This window comes from Scyliorhinus torazame, chromosome 10, assembly GCF_047496885.1.
Source record: "Scyliorhinus torazame isolate Kashiwa2021f chromosome 10, sScyTor2.1, whole genome shotgun sequence".
Classification (NCBI taxonomy): Eukaryota; Metazoa; Chordata; class Chondrichthyes; order Carcharhiniformes; family Scyliorhinidae; genus Scyliorhinus; species Scyliorhinus torazame.
In genome coordinates this window covers 5472600-5490351 of record NC_092716.1, presented here as the reverse complement: position 1 = coordinate 5490351, position 17752 = coordinate 5472600, and the positions used below count along the sequence as shown (strand labels likewise).

The window sequence follows — 17752 nt, the reverse complement described above, 5'->3', positions numbered from 1 at the left end:
TGGGGTGGTGTAGCAGGATGGATTTCAGATTCTTGAGGCATTGGGGCAGGTTCTGGGGAAGGTGGGATCGGTGCAAGCTGGATGGGCTACACCCCAACAGGACGGGGACCAATATCCGTGCAGGGGTGTTTGCTGGTGCTGTTGGGGAGGTTTTAAACTAGGCTGACAGGGGGATGGGTGCTTGAGCACCCGAGGAGATGGAAACTCGGTAAAAAACAAGAGGCAGAAAAACTGAAATTAAACCAGGAAGATATGGGAATAAAAGACAAAAACCAAACACTGATTCCATCGTCCCTGTGGTGGACTTAGCGTAAGGAGGCGGTAGAAAAACAAAATGATGAGTTCTGTATCTTAATGCACACCACATAAAAATAAGATAAATGACCTGAGACCACAAATAGAGGTAAATGGGTCTGATCTGATACTGAGGCACGGTTGGAAGGAGATCGAAGTTGGGAAATCAATATTACGGGTTATTTGACTTTGAGCAAGGACAGGCAGCAAGGAAAAGGTGGTGGGGTAGCTCTGCTAAGAGAGGAAATCAGTGCAGTTCTGAGGGACGATCTCGGCTCAGAGGATGTGGAGTCGATTTGGGTGGAAGTGACCAATACCAAAGGAAGGAAGAGAGCGGTTGGAGCATCGTATGGGCCTCCCAAAAGTAGCCACACTGTCGGAAAGAGTTCATATCAAGAAATAACAAACGCGTGTCAAAAAAAGAACTGCATTAATCATGGGCAATTTTAATTTTTATACAGACTGTGCTAATCAATTTGGAAATGGCAGCCAAGTGAATGACTTTATAGTGTGCATTCGGGATGGTTTCTCGGAGCAAAGTGCTGTGGCGCCAACTAGCAATCAGGCTATTTTGGATCTGGTAATGTGCACTGAGGCGGGTTTAATAGACGATCTGAGGTTAAGGATCCTCCAGGAAGTAGCGATCACAGTAGGATAGAATTTCGCATTCAGCTGGAGTTTGAGAAAATTGGGGCTGAAACATCAATGTTGAACTGAAAGGAGAATTAGGAATGTGTGAGGGTGGAGTCGGCCAAAGGGGACTGCTTTGTGTAGATTAGTCGCGAAGACAATCGATGAGCAGTGGCAGACATTTCGGGAGATAATTCATGGCTCCAAACAAAAAGACGTCCAAATGAGGAGGAAAGACTCTGAGGGGAGGAAAAACCTGCCATGGATAACCAAGGAAGTTAAGGAGGGTATTAAGTTGAAAGCAGAGACATATAAGATGGCAAAGGTTAGTGATATGCCAGAGGAGTGGGATAGATTCAGAATGCAGCAAAGACAGACTAAAACAATAGTCAGGAAGGAGGAAGTAATCTCTGAGGGCAAGCTAGCCAGAAACAAAAACAGACAATGTTTTTTTTTTAAGCACATTAAAAGGAGGACAGAAGTAAAAGAACAAATTGGCCCCTTAGAGAATGAAACCGGGGAAGTCGTTATGGGGAAGAAGGAAATAGCAAAGGAGATAAATAGATATTTTGCATTAGTATTTACTGGAGAGGATACTACAAACATCCCAGAAATGGGATACATTTGGGGGAGGAATTAAATATAGTTACCATCACCAGAGAGTTAGTTTTAGGCAAATGAATGGGGTTAAAGGCTGCCACGTCTCCTGGAGCTAATGGTTTGTGTCCCAGGATTTGAAAGGAATTAGCACTAGCGGATGCATTGGTAGTCATTTTGCAAAAACCCTTGGATTCTGAAACTGCAGCAAAGGATTGGAAAGCTCCCATTGTGGTCGCCTTGTTCCAAAAGGGAAGAATGCAAGAAAGATGCAGGAAGCTCCAGACCTGCTGGTCTTCAGTTATTGGAAAAATATTGGACGGGATTCTCCGCCCGCTGATGGTTAAATCGCATTCGGCGATTGACCGGAGAATCCGTTTTGCCGCCGAAATTGGGAGCGGCGCCTGTTTCCGGATGCTCCACCCCCTACAAAACGCCATCGTCGGTGACTACGCCGCACGCAGTTGGGATGACCTCAGGACGTCACCTGAAGGCCCTCCCCCCGATGCTCCGCCCGATGGGCCGACTTCCCGACGGCGCGGATAAACTAGTGCCCTGAGGTTTCGTCAACCTCGCGTGGCGGCTGCGGACTGTGTCCAGCTCCGCCACAGTCGGGGGGGGGGGGGAGGGGGAGCTGTTTCGATGGCCATGGGGGCTTCGGCGGGGGCTGGGGGGACTGGTGGGGGGTGGTCCTGGGGGTGGCGAGGGGGGTTACAGGGAGGCACTAACAGGCAGGCCATGTTGTACGGCGCGCACGCCACTGGCTGCCGCTACGTGCATGCGCGACCACGGGGCCGGCAATTATCCGTCCGTCTCTGCAGAGAAAGCCGGGGTTTTACGTGGCGCAGCCGTTAGTCCCTCACCCGGCGGAGCATCAGTGTGGGGGTGGCGCCGGCATTTTGGTTGTAATTCGAGACACCTCCTCCAGACCATAGTCTCAGTATCGGAGATCCCAGCCCATTATAATCGATTATGAAGCAGAGAAATGCAGAGGATTTGGAAAGTCAGGGGCTAGGTTCTCCAGTCGCCGACGGCGAAATCGCATTCGGCGCTCGGCCGGAGAATCAAAGTTCCCGACCAAATCGGAGGCGCCGGGGCTTTCGCTCCTCCAGACCGGCCGTACCGACAGCCTCCGGACATTGCCTGAGGGCCTCCCATGATGCTTCGCCCCCGACCGGCCGAGTTCCCGGCGGTGTGGGTCTCTCATGGTCTCACCCGTCGGGAATTCGGCGTGGCGGCTGCGGACTCAGTCCAGCGGGGGAGGGCCGATCCGCGGGCAGGGGGAGACTTCACCAGGGGCCGGGGGCACTGTGAGGGGGGTGGTCCGGGCGCCCGAGCCAGCCAAAGGGGGGCACTCGCTGGCCGGGTCTGCCGTACGCATGCGCGGCCACGGACCGGGCAATTCTCCGGGCCATATCGGGAGCTGGAGCCGGAGGCGCTGCCGCTGTGCTAGCCCCCCGCAAAACAGCGAATCGGTGGTCGGTTTACACCATATTTTCTGTCGTAAAACGCCACCTTTCCCAGGACGGCGTGGGGACAAAGCCCCAGAATGGGAGAATCCAGCCCATGGGCTGATCAAGCAGAGTCAGCGGACTTCCATGAAGGCAAAATCAGGCTTGTCAAATTTATTAAAGCTCTTTGAGGAGTCATCAGCCAACATAGATAGAGGAGACGGCTGGATTCTCCGCTCAGTCCCCACGCTATTGTGAAAACGGCGGTGTTTTACACGAGCAAAAGTGGCATCAATAGGCCACCGATTCCCCGCCTTGCTGGGGGCTAGCAGGCAGCCGGCGTAGAGCTCGCAGCTCCAGCAGCCGATACGGCCCCCAGCATTTCCGGGTCAGAGGCTGCGCCGTTCTCCATGGCGGACTCAGCTCGCGGACCTGGACCAGCAAAATTGTGCCCCGCATCAGCCGCTCGTGTGCCCCAGACCGCGCGCACACGTAGCCCCCAGTCCCGAATGAAGCCCCCCCCCACCCGCCGATCGGCCCTCCCCCCGACTGTGGCGGCCCCCGGCCCCCGCCACGCGAGGATCCCGGACGGTGGGACCATGAGAGGTCCGTGCCGTCGGGAATTCGGCCGGTCGGCAGCGGAGCATCGCGGGATGGGCCTGAGGCAGTGGCTACTCGGTGCCGCGTACTCCGCGAGTACACCGATTTTCAGTGGGCGGAGAATTTAAAAACCGATGCCGCTTCCGGTTTCGGGGCCAAAACGGATTCTCCACCCCGTCGCCGAACACAATTTTGCTTTCGGGGTGCAGAGATTCCAGCCCGGTGTATGTTTGGATTTTTAAAAGGCATTTGATAAAGTGCCACACAGGAGGCTACAGAGCAAGACAGGAGCTCCTGGTGTTGGGGGTAATATTCTGCATGGATAGATGATTGGCTAACTACCAGGAAGCAGCGAGCAGTGATAAGGGAGTCATTCTCAGGTTGGAGGGCAGTAACCAGTGGAGGGCCCACAGGGATCCGTGCTGGGACCACAGCTCTTCACGGTATATATTAATGATTTGGAGGAAGGCGCAGAGTGAAATGTGGCCAAGTGTGTGGATGATCCAAAGGTGGGAGAGGAGGCAGGTTGTAAAGAGGGGAGTAGGAAAGGGAAATGGAATGCTAGCTTTTACTTCAAGGGAGCTGGAACTGAAATAAGGAGATGTTGCTGCAGCTGAGCAGGGTACGAGTGAGGAAACATTTGGAAGACTGTGCACAGTTTTTAAGGGAAGATATATTATGACTGGAGGCAGTTACAGAGGGGGTGAACTGGGATGATCGCTGGTACGGAGGGGCTGCCAGATGAGGAAAGATTAACCAGGTTGGGTCTGTGCTCCTTGCAGTTGGGAAGAATGAGCGGGGAGACCTGATTGAAACATACAGGACGGATTCTCCATTGCCCAAGGCCAAAATCGGGAACGGCGATCGGGCGCAGAATAGCTCCTGACGGCGGAATTACGGCCGGCTCCGGTTTGGCTCTGAATCACGATGCTCCCCCCCCCCCCCCCCCCTCCAAATCTGCGTCACTGTGACGCACGCCGCGCGCAGCTGCGACCAGGTTCGCATCTCAGTATTGGTCCCACCCGCGATGCTCCGTCTCCGATGGGCCGAGTGGCCGTCGCCGCTGGCCACGTGTGATCTCGACAGCTGTCAGCCTGGCGCGGTGGCTGCGGAGGGAGAGAGAGAGACAGCGTCCAGCACCGTCATGCTGGGGGGAGTGGTGGGGGGGGGTGGCCGGGAGGTGGCCTGTGGGGGTCGGGGTGGACGGGACCCGCACAACCGGCGCGAGCGGTGTGTGTGTGTGTGGGGGGGGGGGGTGGGGGTGTACACCCGGTTGCAGCCTGTCAGCCCTACGCATGTCTGTTTCACGCGGCGCTGGCGCTAGCCTCTCATCGGTCACGGAATCGGTGCGGCTGTGGCGCCGATGTTTCCCTAGTGGAACTGCACGGATCATCCGGGCCGTCAGCATTTAGACTGAGGAGTGGAGAATCCAACCCAGAGGATTCTGAGGGTGTTACACGGGGTAAATGGTGGGAGGTTGTTTGCACCTACTGGCAGGGGTTAGGACCATGGGGGGGGCTCAGTCGCAGAATAAGGAGGTACTCATTTAAGTCGGATTTGAGGAAGAATGTCTTCTCTCTAAGGATGGGGAATCTTTGGAATTCTGTATCCCAGGAAGCTGTGGATTCCGAGTCCTTGACCACTCTCAAGGCTGAGATTGATAGGTTTTCACTCCGTCGGGAAATGAAGGGTCGCGGAGAGAAGGCAGGACTGACTGAGTGCCCAGTCAGCCTTGATCTTATTAAATGGTGCAGCAGGCTCGAGGGGCTGAATGGCCTCCTCCTGTGCTTACTTCCTATGGCCTCGTGAGAAGGTCGCACCCATTTGGGGCGATTCCGTGCCCACAGTCGCTGTGAGTGCAAATGGCGACATGGGCGCAAAATTCCGCGAGACTGGCAAGCGAGATTTTCGCCAGCGAGATTTGGTGTTCAGATTTCCGCGCCCCGAGAAGGCGAGCCGCATGCTGGCGCACCAGCTGCGGAGGCAGGCTGCGTCCAGGGAAATAGTGAAGGTCCGGACTGGGGATGTGGTGTCAGAGCCCGGGAAGATAAATGAGGCCTTTAGAGAGTATTACCAGGGGCTTTATGAGGCAGACCCAGGGGGAGAGGTGGGGGACATGAGGCGGTTTCATGACGAGCTGGAATTTCCCCAGGTGGAGGAAGCAAAGAGGCAGGTGTTGGAGGAGCCCCTGGGGCTGAGGGAGGTGCTGGATAGTATCAGGGGTATGAAGTCGGGGAAGGCCCCTGGGCCGGATGGGTACCCGGCAGAATTTTGTAAGGAATTTGCGGCGGACCTGGCACCACATCTGTTGGGGCGTTTAATGAAGCGCTGGAGAAGGGGGCGTTGCCGGGGACGATGAAGCAGGCGGTAATCACACTAATCCCCCAAAAAGGGAAGGATCCGGTGGAATGTGGGTCGTATAGACCCAAATCACTATTGAACACGGATGTGAAAGTATTGGCTAAGTTGTTGGCGGGGGGGATGGAGGATTGTGTCCCGGGGGTGGTTGCAGAAGATCAAACAGGCTTCGTGAAGGGCAGGCAGCTCGCGAGTAATATAAGACGGCTGTTCAATGTGGTGATGAATCCGTGGAGAGCTCTGGTACCGGAGGTGGTGGTGTCCATGGACGCGGAGAGAGCATTTGATCGGGTGGAGTGGCGGTACTTGTTCGAAGTTTTGGGACGGCTTGGGTTTGGGCCGAGATTTGTGGCTTGGGTGCGGTTGCTGTAGGTGGCGCCAAGAGCGAGGGTGAGGACGAATGATATGAGCTCACAAAGCTTTGACTCACACAGGGGTACGAGGCAGGGGTGCCCGCTGTTATCGCTGCTGTTTGCGCTGGCCATAGAGCCATTGGCTCTCAGGGGGTTGGCAGAGTGGCAGGGGATAATGAGGGGACAGAGGGAGCATCGGGTGTCGCTCTATGCCAATGACCTCTTACTGTATGTTTCGGATCCGTTGGAGAGTATGGGAAGGATTATGGGTCTGTTGGGGAGGTTTGGAGGGTTCTCGGGATACAAGCTGAATATAAGGAAAAGCGAGGTATTCCCGGTGAATGAGCTGGCACAGCGGGCTAATTTAGGGGGGATGCCCTTTACGGTAGCGAGGGATAGGTTTAGGTACTTGGGGATTCAGGTAGCGAGGGAATGGACGGGGTTCCATAAGTGGAACTTAACGAAGCTGGTAGAGGAGGCCAGGGAGGATCTTAAGAGGTGGGATACACTGTACCTAACATTGGCGGGGAGGGTCCAAGTGGTGAAAATGAATATTCTGCCGAAGTTCTTGTTTATCTTTCAGGTTCTCCCGATCTTTATACCAAAGGCCTTTTTTCAGAAAGTGGATACAATCATCTCTGACTTTGTATGGACGGGGAAGGTGCCGAGGGTGGGGAGGAGAAGGGGTAGAGTGGGTTAGGATGGAGGAGGAATCTTGTAAGGGGTCTAGTTTGAGGGCTATGGTGACGGCAGCGTTGCCAATGGCTCCGAGTAGGTATTCAGGGAGCCCAGTGGTGCAGTCCACGGTGAAGATATGGAATCAGCGGAGGCATTTTAGGGTGGAAGGGATGTCGGTGCTAACGCTGCTGTGCGAGAATCATGGGTTTGCGCCGGGGGGGATGGATAGTGTATACAGGAGGTGGAGGGAAGTGGGGCTGGTCAAGGTGAGGGATCTGTATTTGGAGGAAGTGTTCGCCAGTCTGGAGGAGCAAAGGGAGAGGGTAGAGCTGCCGAGGGGTAGTGAGTTCAGGTATCTACAGGTTAGGGACTTTGCACGAAAGGTCTGGAAGGGATTCCCTAGATTGCCGGGATACACCCTGCTGGAGCGACTGCTGCTCCCGGATGTGGAAGGGGAGGGAATAAGGAGGAAAATCTATACAAACTGTATAGTTAATTGTTGGGAAGAATGTTTCCCGGGGTGTTTATTTGCTGTAACTACTTTGATAAAAGTTTGAGTCAAATGCATTTATAAAAAAAGATTTCTGCTCCCCTTGCCGCCCCCCCACCCCCAGCACCCCCCGCCCTCGCCCTCAGCATTTCCCCATTTAGAAAATAGTCTATGCCTCCATTCCTCCTTCCAAAGTGCATAACCTCACACTTTTCCACATTGTATTCCATCTGCCACGTCATTGCCCACTCTCCTAGCTTGTCCAAGTCCTTCTGCAGCCCCCTTGCTTCCTCAACACTACCTGTCCCTTGCAAACTTAGCAAAGGTGCACTCAGTTCCTTCCTCCAGATCATTAATGTATATCGTAATTGAACTGAAGTTTTAAGATTATCTCCTGTTTATGGACCTGGTTTGTCTCTATTTAGCATATCAAATAACTTTGGCATTTTGAATACCTGAATTTGATCTTCCAACAAGCTTTTAAACTCAAGGGAATACAAGGCAACCTAATCCAGTAATTAACCCTTTAATCTTTGCTAGCCTGACAGGGAACTCATGTCTCTGAAAGTGCATCACCACAAATATCAATATAATTCAGGTGTCTTTTCCTACTAACATCAATAGTCTGGCTGGTTTTATATTGACGGCTTGAACTAAATTGTACCCAATGTCGTGGAGAATTACTTTGATATTACTTTCTCAGAACAGAATTCGCTCAGACTCCATGTCGGGAACGGAAGGGTAAATCGTTCAGCTCCTGCAAAGACCCTCGTTCCTGACATGCGGGTCAAAGCTGGAATCTTGTGTATCTGACGTTTCACATTACAGCCACAAAGCGTGACAGAGTCATTAACAATCTGCAGTCCGGCCCGGTAAATGAGCCTTTTTTCATCATTGTCACTTCATCACATTTGTCCTGGGAGTGTTTGACGGGGACAGTGTAGAGGGAGCTTTACTCTGTATCTAACCCCATGCTCTACCTGTCCTGGGAGTGTTTGATGGGGACAGTGTAGAGGGAGCTTTACTCTGTATCTAATCCCGTGCTGTACCTGTCCTGGGAATGTTTGATGGGGACAGTGTAGAGGGAGCTTTACTCTGTATCTAACCCCGTGCTGTACCTGTCCTGGGAGTGTTTGATGGGGACAGTGTAGAGGGAGCTTTACTCTGTATCTAACCCCGTGCTGTACCTGTCCTGGGAGTGTTTGATGGGGACAGTGTAGAGGGAGCTTTACTCTGTATCTAACCCCGTGCTGTACCTGTTCTGGGAGTGTTTGATGGGGGACAGTGTAGAGGGAGCTTTACTCTGTATCTAACCCCGTGCTGTACCTGTTCTGGGAGTGTTTGATGGGGACAGTGTAGAGGGAGCTTTACTCTGTATCTAACCCCGTGCTGTACCTGCCCTGGGAGTGTTTGATGGGGACAGTGTAGAGGGAGCTTTACTCTGTATCTAACCCCGTCCTATACCTGTCCTGGGAGTGTTTGATGGGGACAGTGTAGAGGGAGCTTTACTCTGTATCTAACCCCGTGCTGTACCTGTTCTGGGAGTGTTTGATGGGGGACAGTGTAGAGGGAGCTTTACTCTGTATCTAACCCCGTGCTGTACCTGTTCTGGGAGTGTTTGATGGGGGACAGTGTAGAGGGAGCTATACTCTGTATCTAACCCCGTGCTGTACCTGCCCTGGGAGTGTTTGATGGGGACAGTGTAGAGGGAGCTTTACTCTGTATCTAACCCCGTGCTGTACCTGCCCTGGGAGTGTTTGATGGGGACAGTGTAGAGGGAGCTTTACTCTGTATCTAACCCCGTCCTATACCTGTCCTGGGAGTGTTTGATGGGGACAGTGTAGAGGGAGCTTTACTCTGTATCTAACCCCGTGCTGTACCTGTCCTGGGAGTGTTTGACGGGGACAGTGCAGAGGGAGCTTTACTCTGTATCTAACCCCGTGCTGTACCTGCCCTGGGAGTGTTTGACGGGGACAGTGTAGAGGGAGCTTTACTCTGTATCTAACCCTGTGCTGTACCTGTCCTGGGAGTGTTTGACGGGGACAGTGTAGAGGGAGCTTTACTCTGTATCTAACCCCGTGCTGTACCTGTCCTGGGAGTGTTTGATGGGGACAGTGTAGAGGGAGCTTTACTCTGTATCTAACCCCGTGCTGTACCTGCCCTGGGAGTGTTTGACGGGGACAGTGCAGAGGGAGCTTTACTCTGTATCTAACCCCGTGCTGTACCTGTCCTGGGAGTGTTTGACGGGGACAGTGTAGAGGGAGCTTTACTCTGTATCTAACCCCGTGCTGTACCTGTCCTGGGAGTGTTTGACGGGGACAGTGTAGAGGGAGCTTTACTCTGTATCTAACCCCGTGCTGTATCTGTCCTGGGAGTGTTTGATGGGGACAGTGTAGAGGGAGCTTTACTCTGTATCTAACCCCGTGCTGTATCTGTCCTGGGAGTGTTTGATGGGGACAGTGTAGAGGGAGCTTTACTCTGTACCTAACCCCGTGCTGTACCTGTCCTGGGAGTGTTTGATGGGGACAGTGTAGAGGGAGCTTTACTCTGTATCTAACCCCGTGCTGTACGTGTCCTGGGAGTGTTTGATGGGGACAGTGTAGAGAGAGCTTTACTCTGTATCTAACCCCGTGCTGTACCTGTCCTGGGAGTGTTTGATGGGGACAGTGTAGAGGGAGCTTTACTCTGTGTCTAACCCCGTGCTGTACGTGTCCTTGGAGTGTTTGATGGGGACAGTGTAGAGAGAGCTTTACTCCGTATCTAACCCCGTGCTGTACCTGTCCTGGGAGTGTTGATGGGGACAGTGTAGAGGGAGCTTTACTCTATCTAACCCCGCGCTGTACCTGTCCAGGGAGTGTTTGATGGTGACAGTGTAGCGGGAGCTTTACTCTGTATCTAACCCCGTGCTGTACCGGTCCTGGGAGTGTTTGATGGGGACAGTGTAGAGGGAGCTTTACTCTGTATCTAACCCCATGCTGTACCTGTCCTGGAAGTGTTTGACGGGGACAGTGTAGAGAGAGCTTTACTCTGTATCTAACCCCGTGCTGTACCTGTCCTGGGAGTGTTTGATGGGGACAGTGTGAAGGGAGTTTTACTCTGTATCTAACCCCGTGCTGTACCTGTCCTGGGAGTGTTTGATGGGGACAGTGTAAAGGGAGCTTTACTCTGTATCTAACCCCGTGCTGTACCTGTCCTGGGAGTGTTTGATGGGGATAGTGTAAAGGGAGCTTTACTCTGTACCTAACCCCGTGCTGTTCCTGTCCTGGGAGTGTTTGATGGGGACAGTGTAGAATGAGCTTTACTCTGTATCTAACCCCGTGCTGTGTCTGTCCTGGGAGTGTTTGATGGGGACAGTGTAGAGGGAGCTTTACTCTGTATCTAACCCCGTGCTGTACCTGTCCTGGGAGTGATTGATGGGGACAGTGCAGAGGGAGCTTTACTCTGTATCTAACCCCGTGCTGTACCTGTCCTGGGAGTGTTTGATGGGGACAGTGTAGAGGGAGCTTTACTCTGTATCTATGATTATGGAGAGTATTCTCATCCTTATCAGCATTAAATTCACAAAGAATTTTTAGATTATAAAAACTCAGTGAACCAGTGAATGTACCAGAACTGTGAGAGTGATTAATGGCATGAGCTAAATATGTAGTTTAAATATATCTCTGTAAAAGATATCACACTGAAAGCTGTGAAAAGTATGAAACAAAACACTCAATTAGGTGAATTAGTGTTGAATTGTGATGCAGCGAGGGGCTAACTAACTCAAAGCTGCAAAGATATACACACCTGATGTTCTGCGAATCTGCAGCTCGAACTGACCCCGAGCTCTGCCTGTAGCACAGTGTCAGCACACACAGACCTCTGCCTGTAACACAGTGTCAGCACACACAGACCTCTGCCTGTAACAGTGTCAGCACACACAGACATCTGCCTGTAGCACAGTGTCAGCACACACAGAGCTCTGCTTGTAGCACAGTGTCAACACACACAGACCTCTGCCTGTAACACAGTGTCAGCACACACAGAGCTCTGCCTGTAGAACAGTGTCAGCACACACAGACCTCTGCCTGTAACACAGTGTCAGCACACACAGACCTCTGCCTGTAACAGTGTCAGCACACACAGACGTCTGCCTGTAGTACAGTGTCAGCACACACAGAGCTCTGCTTGTAGCACAGTGTCAGCACACACAGACCTCTGCCTGTAACACAGTGTCAACACACACAGAGCTCTGCCTGTAGTACAGTGTCAGCACACACAGAGCTCTACCTGTAACAGTGTCAGCACACACAGAGCTCTGCCTGTAACACAGTGTCATCACACACAGAGCTCTGCCTGTAACACAGTGTCAGCACACACAGAGCTCTGCCTGTAACAGTGTCAGCACACACAGACGTCTGCCTGTAACACAGTGCCAGCACACACGGAGCTCTGCCTGCAGCACAGTGTCAGCACACACAGAGCTCTGCCTGTAACAGTTTCAGCACACACAGGGCTCTGCCTGTAACAGTTTCAGCACACACAGGGCTCTGCCTGTAACAGTGTCAGCACACACAGGGCTCTGCCTGTAACAGTGTCAGCACACACAGACCTCTGCCTGTAGCACAGTGTCACCACACATGGGGCTCTGCATGTAACCATATCAGCACACACAGAGCTCTGCCTGTAGCACACTGTCAGCACACACGGGGCTCTGCCTGTAACCATTTCACCACACACAGAGCTCTGCCAGTAACACAGTGTCAGCACACACAGACCTCTGCCTGTAACAGTGTCAGCACACACAGACCTCTGCCTGTAGCACAGTGTCAGCACACACAGAGCTCTGCTTGTAGCACAGTGTCAGCACACACAGACCTCTGCCTGTAACACAGTGTCAGCACACACAGAGCTCTGCCTGTAGTACAGTGTCAGCACACACAGAGCTCTGCCTGTAACAGAGTCAACACACACAGAGCTCTGCCTGTAACACAGTGTCAGCACGCACAGAGCACTGCTTGTAGCACAGTGTCAGCACACACAGACCTCTGCCTGTAACACAGTGTCAGCACACACAGAGCTCTGCCTGTAGCACAGTGTCAGCACACACAGAGCTCTGCCTGTAACAGTGTCAGCACACACAGACCTCTGCCTGTAACACAGTGACAGCTCACCACAGAGCTCTGCCTGTAACACAGTTTCAAAACACACAGAGCTCTGCCTGTAGCACAGTGTCAGCACACACAAAGCTCTGCCTGTAACAGTGTCAGCACACGCAGAGGTCTGCCTGTAACAGTGTCAGCACACACAGGGCTCTGCCTGTAACTGTGTCAGCACACAATGACCTTTGCCTGTAACACAGTGTCAGCACACACAGTGCTCTGCCTGTAACAGTGTCAGCACACACAGCACACTGCCTGTAACAGTGCCAGCACACACATCGCTCTGCCTGTAACACAGTGTCAGCACACACAGGCCTCTGCCTGTAACACAGTGTCAGCACACACAGAGCTCTGCCTGTAACACAGTGTCAGCACACACAGAGCTCTGCCTGTCACAGTGTCAGCACACACAGCGCTCTGCCTGTAACCGTGTCAGCGCACACAGCGCTCTGCCTGTAACAGTGTCAGCACACACAGCGCTCTGCCTGTAACACAGTGTCAGCACACACAGAGCTCTTCCTGTAACCGTGTCAGCACACACAGCGTTCTGCCTGTAAGTGTCAGCACACACAGCGCTCTGCCTGTAACACAGTGTCAGCAGACACAGAGCTCTGCCTGTAGCACAGTTTCAGCACACACAGAGCTCTGCCTGTAACACAGTGTCAGAACACACAGAGCTCTGCCTGTAAGTGTCAGCACACACAGAGCTCTGCCTGTAGCACAGTGTCAGCACACACAGCACTCTGCCTGTAACACAGTGTCAGAACACACAGAGCTCTGCCTGTAAGTGTCAGCACACACAGAGCTCTGCCTGTAGCACAGTGTCAGCACACACATAGCTCAGCCTGTAACACAGTGTCAGCACACACAGAGCTCTGCCTGTAACAGTGTCAGCACACACAGCGCTCTGCCTGTAGCACAGTGTCAGCACACACAGAGGTCTGCCTGTAACAGTGTCAGCACACACAGAGCTCTGCCTGTAGCACAGTGCCAGCACACACTGGGATCTGCCTTTGACACAGTGTCAGCACACACAGAGCTCTGCCTGTAACAGTGTCAGCACACACAGCGCTCTGTCTGTAAAACAGTGTCAGCACACTCAGAGCTCAGCCTTTAACAGTGTTAGCACACACAGAGCTCTGCCTGTAACACAGTGTCAGCACACACAGAGCTCTGCCTGTAACACAGTGTCAGCACACACAGCGCTCTGCCTGTAACACAGTGTCAGCACACACAGAGCTCTGCCTGTAGCACAGTGCCAGCACACTCATATCTCTGCCTGTAACAGTTTCAGCACACAGAGATCTGCCTGTAGCACAGTGTCAGCACACACAGGGCTCTGCCTGTAACAGTGTCAACACACAAAACTCTGCCTGTAACCGTGCCAGCACACACAGCACTCTGCCTGTAACACAGTGTCAGCACACACAGAGCTCTGCCTGTAACACAGTGTCAGCACACACAGAGCTCTGCCTGTAACACAGTGTCAGCACACACAGAGATCTGCCTGTAACAGTGTCAGCACACACAGCGCTCTGCCTGTAACCATGTCAGCACACACAGCTCTCTGCCTGTGGCACAGTGTCAGCACACACAGCGCTCTGCCTGTGACACAGTGTCAGCACACACAGAGGTCTGCCTGTAACACAGTGTCAGCACACACAGAGCTCTTCCTGTAACAGTGTCAGCACACACAGCGGTCTGCCTGTAACACTGTCAGCACACACAGAGCTCTGCCTGTAACACAGTGTCAGCACACACAGAGCTCTGCCTGTAGCACAGTTTCAGCACACACAGAGCTCTGCCTGTAACACAGTGTCAGCACACACAGCGCTCTGCCTGTAGCACAGTGTCAGCACACACAGCGCTCTGCCTGTAACACAGTGTCAGCACACACAGAGCTCTGCCTGTAAGTGTCAGCACACACAGAGCTCTGCCTGTAGCACAGTGTCAGCACACACATAGCTCTGCCTGTAACACAGTGTCAGCACACACAGAGCTCTGCCTGTAACAGTGTCAGCACACGCAGAGCTCTGCCTGTAACACAGTGTCAGCACACACAGAGGTCTGCCTGTAACACAGTGTCAGCGCACACAGACCTCTGCCTGTAGCACAGTGTCAGCACACACAGAGCTCTGCCTGTAGCACAGTGCCAGCACACCCTGGGCTCTGCCAGTGACAGTGTCAGCACACTCAGAGCTCTGCCTTTAACAGTGTCAGCACACACAGAGCTCTGCCTGTAACACAGTGTCAGCACACACAGCGCTCTGCCTGTAACACAGTGTCAGCACACACAGAGCTCTGCCTGTAGCACAGTGTCAGCACACACAGATCTGTGCCTGTAACACAGTGCCAGCACACTCATATCTCTGCCTGTAACAGTTTCAGCACACACAGAGATCTGCCTGTAGCACAGTGTCAGCACACACAGCGCTCTGCCTGTAACTGTTTCAGCACACACAGAGTTGTGCTTTAGCTGCAGAATAATGCTTGATGTGCATGGTGTGACACTTCTCTCCTTAGATTCACTGACATATTGTGAAAAGCACTGCTTTAATTTCTAGATCAAGATTACAGGTGAATTCTCTCCATAATTGACACTCTGCCACACACACACGGGCTGGTTTGTGACAACAGCTGCCTAACTCCCCCCAGTATCAGCCTCCAGTGACTTTCAGCTATTAGTCATGGCTGAGGTGAAGCATTCCCACCTCCAATTCCCAGGCACACACTGCCAACGCAATACTGAGGGAGTGCTGCGCTGTCAGAGGGTCAGTACTGAGGGAGTGCTGCACTGTCCGAGAGTCAGTACTGAGGGAGTGCTGCACTGTCAGAGGGTCAGTACTGAGGGAGCACCGCACTGTCAGAGGGTCAGTACTGAGTGAGTGCTGCACTGTCAGAGGGTCAGTACTGAGGGAGTGCAGCACTGTCAGACGGTCAGTACTGAGGGAGTGCTGCACTGTCAGAGGGTCAGAACTGAGGGAGTGATGCACTGTCAGAGGGTCAGTACTGAGGGAGCACCGCACTGTCAGAGGGTCAATACAGAGGGAGTGCTGCACTGTCAGAGGGTCAGTACTGAGGGAGAGCTGCACTGTCCGAGAGTCAGTACTGAGGGAGTGCTGCACTGCCAGAGGGTCAGTACTGAGGGAGTGCTGCACTGTCAGAGGGTCAGTACTGAGGGAGTGCTGCACTGTCAGAGGGTCAGTACTGAGGGAATGCTGCACTGTCAGAGGGTCAGTACTGAGGGAGTGCTGCACTGTCAGAGGGTCAGTACTGAGGGAGTGCTGCACTGTCAGAGGGTCAGTACTGAGGGAGCGCTGCACTGTCAGAGGGTCAGTACTGAGGGAGTGCCGCACTGTCAGAGGGTCAGTACTGAGGGAGCGCCGCACTGTCAGAGGGTCAGTACTGAGGGAGTGCTGCACTGTCAGAGGGTCAGTACTGAGGGCATGCCGCACTGTCAGAGGGTCAAAACTGAGAGAGTGCCGCACTGTCAGAGGGTCAGTACTGAGGGAGTGCCGCACTGTCAGAGGGTCAGTACTGAGGGAGCGCCGCACTGTCAGAGGGTCAGTACTGAGGGAGCGCTGCACTGTCAGAGGGTCCGTACTGAGGGAGCGCTGCACTGTCAGAGGGTCAGTACTGAGGGAGTGCTGCACTGTCAGAGGGTCAGTACTGAGGGAGTGCTGCATTGTCAGAGGGTCAGTACTGAGGGAGTGCTGCACTGTCAGAGGGTCAGTACTGAGGGAGTGCCGCACTGTCAGAGGGTCAGTACTGAGGGAGTGCCGCACTGTCAGAGGGTCAGTACTGAGGGAGTGCCGCACTGTGAGAGGGTCAGTAGTGAGGGAGTGCTGCACTGTCAGAGGGTCAGTACTGAGGGAGTGCTGCATTGTCAGAGGGTCAGTACTGAGGGAGAAGGGGTCCCTATTCTGGCAAAGAGCAGGGAATTGCTCCCGGTGACCTGGGAGCCAATGTTTATCCTTCAACCACCATCATTCAAACAGAGGGTCTGGCCATCTCCTCCCTGCTGATTCTGGGATCTTTGTTGTGTGAATACTCGCCGCCCTGATTCCGAAACTCCAGAAACCATGGTACTTTTAAAAGTGTGAAGCACCCTAGAATGTCATTCTGAAAGGTGCCACAGAAATGCAAGTCTTTCTTTTAGCCTTTCCTAAAGAAAGACAAGGATGTTTGCCAGTGGGGACGGGAGCAGAGAAGTTGGAACCAGGACCAGGTGGGGTATTTGGGAGTGGGTCGGGAGGTTAATGCGTTCGCCTCTGACTGAAATCTGAGCAGCTCCTCCCGATTCACCAGGTGCTGGAAGTCACTGAGGATCTCACTGAGGAGACAGTCTGAGTGTTACTGACACCCACAAAGGAGAACTTCACAAATAAAATCAGACCCGCCGATCACTCATTTTTATCATCCAACATTTTGCAGTAACAGGGTGAGGTCGCTCACTGCCCCGAGAGAGGTCCACAATTCAGTCAAATCATGGACACAACTCCATTCAGTGTAAATCCCCAACTCCCGGACCCGAAAGAAACTCTCCAATCTCAGGCTCAAAAAGTTGGACAGAGTCCGTCCCCGTCCCCCCCCCCCCAGCATTCCCAAACTTTTGGGGGAGACAGTTTCAGATTTCTCCCAATTGGGTGGGACGCTGCTGGCTAGTTAGAGCCCTGTGCAGAATATTCACAGAATCTGCCCCTAGCCCTTCCATCAGATCAGCTAACTGCCTTTATCACTGTCGGCAGATCGTCCTCAATCTCCGAGAACGCGAGGGAATGCAAACCTTAACCATGCAACTGGTCCTTGCAATTTAACCCTTTCAGCCCTGTTCTCATTGTGGTGTAACTGTGCTCGGGAGAATGGTATTTAAAAACTGACCTGGTGCCTCCTGATTCACCATCTCTATCAGGTCCTGGACATGGATCAGGAAAATGAGCCCCAGCATGCCGAAGAGCAGGATCAAGGAGAAAAGGTAGCAGAGTCTCATAGTCACTCTCCACACACACACACACAGCAGGGCGAGGATCAAATCTGCCCGGTCTCAGCATCCATCAGCTAACCAGCTCTCTCTCTCTCTGTTTCTCCTTCCCTCCGTCTCTGCCTCTCTCCAACTCTCCGAGTGCGTGTGTGTGGAAATCTGTGAAAATAAAGTAAGAG

At 53.1% G+C, this 17752-nt stretch overlaps 1 protein-coding gene across 4 annotated transcripts in view; it reads left to right on the top strand.

Annotated features, from left to right (window-relative positions):
* The window catches only part of pepd (peptidase D), a 720447-nt gene that overhangs the window by 87548 nt on the left and 615147 nt on the right, over positions 1-17752 (top strand). For 2 of the 4 annotated variants that reach the window (XM_072517762.1, XM_072517759.1), the window contains exon 2: positions 17505-17567. The exons of the other annotated variants lie outside the window; for them this stretch is intronic. In XM_072517762.1, the coding sequence (XP_072373863.1) occupies positions 17527-17567 (41 nt within the window). In that variant the 5' untranslated portion in view covers positions 17505-17526. The remainder of the gene's footprint in view (positions 1-17504; positions 17568-17752) is intronic. 4 annotated transcript variants of the gene reach the window in all.